Raw genomic sequence first — 5,668 nt, forward strand, 5'->3', positions numbered from 1 at the left:
AAGGGAATCAAGTGACATTTTTGAAAATGGAAAGAGTAGTTATCTCTGATCCAAAACGACGAAGAATGGAGGTCTATGAGGATTGCAATAACATTTTGGCTATTCCTATATTTGCTAATGAAGAGACAGAGTCTTCATTCTGGGCTCCAGAGCATTATGAGAAATATAGGATAAAAAGTGGATATAGTATGAGCCTAAATTAGAGTACACACCATCCAACTAGTTTTTGGGAGTTGAAGGTGTCGAATAAGATGCAAAATCCCATGTGTCAGGCTTGCGAAGGTTGTATTCTTCGCAACTCATATGTCAGTTTTATGGCAACAAGGAATAACACCATCTCCTGTCACGTGGACCATTTACTTGCCGATGGTCTTAGCATGAGAGAAGTTCTTAGTTGGTTAAAATTTTTTGGCCTCAATGATGTCATTATCGAAATAGAATCACAACTTATAATAAATGCTTTTACATTGTCAAGATGTGTGTGTTTTTAGTTTTGGTGTGATTATATCTGATTGTAAATCCATATTATTGGATCTTGAGAATAGCAATGTATCTTTTATCAAGTAGTCTGCAATCAATGTTGTTGATGTGTTAGCTAAAGCGGCTTGTTCTATGTTAGATTGGACTGCGAACAATAGGGGTTGTGCTTCGCAATAGTGAATGTCAGTTCCGTGGTGCGTTTTCTAAGCTTCTCTCAAACAACTATCAAGTCAGGGTATAAGGAAAAAACTGAGTTGGTTAAAAAAAAAAAATAAAGGTTTGGAAAGATGTGAGATTGAATCGGATGCTGCTACGACAGTTAATATTAGAGAATAACCTTTTAAGTCTGCTTATGGTTTTATATTAGAAGATTGCAAATATCATTTAAGTTCTTTAAATGATGTTAGTGTCAATTTTGTTAGCCGTTCTGTAAATGGTGTAGCCCATGAGCTTGCTCGGGTACCTGATTTTATTTGTTCTATATTATATTCTGACTTTAGTTAATGAAATTTTCTTTTTCTTTTTCTAAAAAAGAAAGGATTTAAAAAAAAATCAACCTTAACCCCAAAAACATTATATTCTTAGAAAAATTTGTGCCATTTGTTTTCACTTATAAAAAAAATGATCAAAGTTGTTTCTTTGATGGGATGATATGAAAGAAAAGATGTAACTAAGATTTTAACACATAATCTTTCAAAAAAAAAAAAAAAGATTTTAACACATAAGATATCATATCCCCCTTCCCCTTACATCACCCTACACATGTGGGCTCCTATGTCCAAATATTCATCTCAAAATTAAATTAAATAAAATCTCCGTCAATTAACAGTAAAACTTGGATGCCGTCTATACCCCTTTCCCTCTTGGCTATATAAATAAGAGTATCTCTTCTTATTCTTTTTCCTTGTCTGTAAGTTTCTTTCTCCATTTAAAGCTCCGAACCCAACCAAATCCCACTCTATTTCAATCCAATCCCATTTCGCCCGATTTACCGTTCTACATTGTTTCGTCCGACCCGAAATTCCTCTTTTTCTCTCTTTTCGTCGCTTTCGCGATTCATTTGATCGCGATTCAAGAGAATTTTGATTAGATGAAGATTTTATTGGGTTTTATGCTCGCTTAATCAAGGTCGGCTTTTCTTTTCTTTTGAATTTTCCTTGAGTTTCTCAGTAACCAAACACGGCATTTCTTTTTTGTAATCGTCTGTGATTTCCACTTTGTTTCGCATGCTGCTTTTTGGTCAACAAAGAGTATCTGTCTCTATTTTTAGAACTTTCTCTGCAAGCAAACAGAGCCTTACTTTATTCCCCTTAAAATCTCCATTGTAGATTTCTGGTTTCTGATTTTATATTTGTTTATCTGATTTGATTAAAAAGGGACATTTGATGAAGAGTAGATAGCTAAATAAAGGAAGAGGAAACAGCAGCATTTCAAGAAACTGGTGCAAGAGATTTTTGGGTATGTTTATGTATGTCGTTTTCATATTAAAAATGAAGTTTTATTTTATTTTTTAATTAAAAAAGAAGAAATAGTTGTTTCTTGCTTTCTTTCTTTCACAATCCAGATTAATAATAAACATTAAATAAATGTCTCCTTGTCTATTAAAACAGAGCTATCATCTTTTTACAAGACACCTCTTGTTGATCGTTCTTTCTTTTTCTTTTTCAAGATTTCTGATTTCTTTAGCAGTACCAGTTATGAATGGGTCCATCCATTAATGGTGTTAATTTTGTGTTTAAATTGTGAGAAAAGAAAAGCACATTTGATTCTTGAATGGATTTTTGTGTACATAAAAGCATAAGCATGGAGTCTCTTACTAGACCCACTTTCATTGACCCATTTTTTTTTATTTCTTTACTCACTTCTCCGATCCCGAGTTAGAGTGTTCTTTTTTATCTTTTCCTTTTGTCTTTCTCAAGAAAATAAAGAACCAAAAGAAAAGAAAAGAAAATCTTTGATTCTTCAAGTTATTAGGATTTGCTTAGATAGATAGATGGATGGACTCTTTTTCTTTTCTACTCTAGCCCTTTTTGTTTTCAACAAGGGTACCAAGTATTAATATTGGGATATCAAATATAGCCATGTGATGTGGCCATTTTATTTTTTATTTTTTTGGGGATTATGATATCAAAATTTTTATAGTCTTAGGAACAGGACCCATACAAGGTTGTCTGCTCCAATCAAGGATGTGAATGTTCTTTATGTACCTATATATATCAGTTTGACCCATACACAAATGGTAGTATTACATTATATTATATAATGTCTACTGATGCATTTTAGAATTGTCTCTTGTTACTTTTATTTTTTTTAATTGGACATTAATAAGTAATACATAAGAAGACAGAAAGAGGTTGTTTGGTGCAATCTGTAAGTGAGAATAGTGGTCAAATATTTTGGAAACGTCATTTTCACTTGATAATAGTAGATGGGTTTGTTATAAAAATAAATAATTTGAAATTTGAAAGTGTAAAATGATGTTTGATGCAGGGGTATAAAAGGAAAGATGTTTACGTGTATAGCGTGTACAAAACCAGTAGCGGAGGAAGGAGAAGAAGGAGCGCGTGGGAGTGGAACTCCAAGTACTAAAGAAGCCGTCAAAAGCCTGACGGCGCAGGTCCATAATCCTCTCTTTTCTTTTCTTCTTAATATTAATATATCAATTAAAAAAGAATCTATTCTATACAGTGGGGACCATCTGTTTTGCTCTTTATTTTTATATTAATTTATATATACATGTCTTGCTTCCTTCTGTGTACCTCTGCTCTTTCTCTCTCATATGTTGTTGGGATATGTTTTTGTCCTTATTCGTTCCTCTCCTCTGCCCAAAGTCTCTAAATAAATATTAATAATTATTATTTTAGGGTCATTAACCTATGTCACTCCAATCTAATTTACAGAGACAATTTGTATTAAAATCGTATCGCATGTATTGGATTTCCACCTTACTAATAAGACACAGTCACTCCCTCTCTATTTTCTATACGGGATTCAGTTTATTCGTGTCTCATTGTCATTCTTAGAACCGTTTCTTGTTCAGACCTTTTATTCCGGCAACACCCACTCCGAATCAGATCGTTACACATTTAATCCTATTTTTCTAATAGTATTAGTTTTTAGATAATATCTGTTTTGTCATTTATATAATATATAATCACGTAAAATGTAAAATATATAAATATAGAGTATTACAGCATAACCCATTTTGAAAGTAGTAGTTTTTTGAAGTGATTTATTTAGATTGTTCACGAAATTATTGCATTAGACTAGACTAGTATCAAGCTAGAGAGGCCTTTATTCATGGCTAGAAAGAAAATTAATAAATAGCAGTTAAATTTACTGAGATAAAATCAATTATATCCCAATAGTGACAAATGATGGCAACCCTTTACTCAATTACACTGTTTTGAAGAGATTCTACTTATAAAAGGGTAAAATTGAGGTATAATTTCTTCTATAGGGTAAAAAATAGAAGTGAATAATGTAGAGTTAATTGTTGAATAATGGGAAGTAAATTATTATCAGATAAAGGACATGGCATTGAAGTTATCAGGAAAGCAGTGCAAGCCATGCCCAGGTGGTTCTGGTTCAAGCAGTGGTTACAGGAAAGGAGAAAGTGGGTATCCTGATTTTGATGTGAATTCTCCATATTTTGGAGGAGGAGGAAGTTCAAGCTCAACCCCAGCTTGGGATTTCCACAGAGGAGGCGGCGGAGGAGGTAGAGGTGATTCAAGATTCAGTAGAGTTTTAGGTGGAGCTGGTTCTGCCGGTGCTGACGTTGTTGTTGATGATGATGATCAAAACAAAGAATGGATGGCTCAGGTTGAACCAGGTGTCCACATCACCTTTGTTTCTCTCCCTAATGGTGGGAATGATCTGAAACGCATCCGTTTCAGCCGAGACATGTTTAACAAGTGGCAAGCACAACGTTGGTGGGGTGAAAACTATGATAGAATCATGGAGTTATACAATGTTCAAAGATTTAATCGGCAGTCACTTAATACTCCTCCGAGGTCTGAGGCTGAGCCTGACCATGATCATGACCCTGAGAGGGATAGTTCATATTCAAGAAGAGAGAGTCCGATGATTCCATCATATACACCTAGAAACTACTATAATAATAGTAATATGGAAGCATCAAGAACAACTACATCATCAAGAGATGAGGGTCCTTCAATTTCTGTTAGTAATGCTTCTGATATGGAATCTGAATGGGTTGAACAAGATGAGCCTGGTGTTTATATTACCATCAGACAATTGCCTGATGGAACCCGCGAGCTTCGACGCGTCAGATTCAGGTTATATCTTCAAAAACTCTAATGTAAACTGCGATTAGTACTGGTCATCTGAGTGGAGAAACCAGTACTGTATTTATTTATTGAAATAAGTTTATGATTTTGTGTGTGTATTGATTGACAGCCGGGAAAGGTTCGGAGAGGTCAATGCTAAGAATTGGTGGGAAGAGAACAGGGAAAGAATACAATCTCAATACCTATAATTTACTACATGAAAAATAGAATGTTTGGATGTTCCCAGATGGCCATGCTCATATGTCGGAGAAGATGGATGTTTCACCATCAACTTCAAATGACTCCATTTTTGTCTCTCTTTATTATATTTATTTTATTTTATTTTATTTAATATATTTAGAGCAGTTTTTAGTGTCTGATATGTTTTCCCTTGTTAGAAACATTTTATTTTAGTGGCTTTTGGATTCTTTGATTTTTATTACATATTCAGACTTTGTTCTCTGTAACACCCAACTTTATAGATAAAAAGGAATTCAATTCAGATTATTTGTCCTCCTATTCCATAACTTTATTTATTTGCATACAGCTTCTTGTTTCATATCAAGAATATTAATTATACTCCAACACTATCTAAAAGAGTCTTTAGATTTTACATGCTATCAGAGATTTAACACAACCTAAAAACACATAACCCGATTATTTCCCCATCCTTCTCTATTTCGGCCGACTACCTTCTTCCCTTCCGTTCATCCACTTTCAAACCGTTTCACCAATTCTGTATTCTCGTTTGCATTCGGTTTTCTTGTTTCACTTATTCTTCTTAAAAAAATTCTCTTTCTGTTGAGATCACTATCGTTCTGCACCTTGCTTCCGTTTGATCTTATTCTTGCGTACATCACTACTGAAATGGTTTCTTTCTGGTTTGTCGATTGATCTTA

The 5,668-nt window shown here is 33.9% G+C and overlaps 1 protein-coding gene across 1 annotated transcript; it reads left to right on the forward strand.

Moving 5' to 3' along the window:
• Nucleotides 1–1,373: 1,373 nt before the first annotated feature.
• LOC136231814 (protein BREVIS RADIX) lies at nucleotides 1,374–5,274 on the forward strand. Its single transcript, XM_066020780.1, has 5 exons — nucleotides 1,374–1,608; nucleotides 1,857–1,938; nucleotides 2,971–3,097; nucleotides 4,006–4,778; nucleotides 4,900–5,274. The coding sequence occupies exons 3-5, from the start codon at nucleotides 2,987–2,989 to the stop codon at nucleotides 4,976–4,978; spliced, it is 963 nt and encodes a 320-aa protein (XP_065876852.1). The 5' UTR covers nucleotides 1,374–1,608; nucleotides 1,857–1,938; nucleotides 2,971–2,986; the 3' UTR covers nucleotides 4,979–5,274.
• The last annotated feature ends 394 nt before the right edge of the window (nucleotides 5,275–5,668 follow it).

This window comes from Euphorbia lathyris, chromosome 6, assembly GCF_963576675.1.
Source record: "Euphorbia lathyris chromosome 6, ddEupLath1.1, whole genome shotgun sequence".
Lineage (NCBI taxonomy): Eukaryota > Viridiplantae > Streptophyta > Magnoliopsida > Malpighiales > Euphorbiaceae > Euphorbia > Euphorbia lathyris.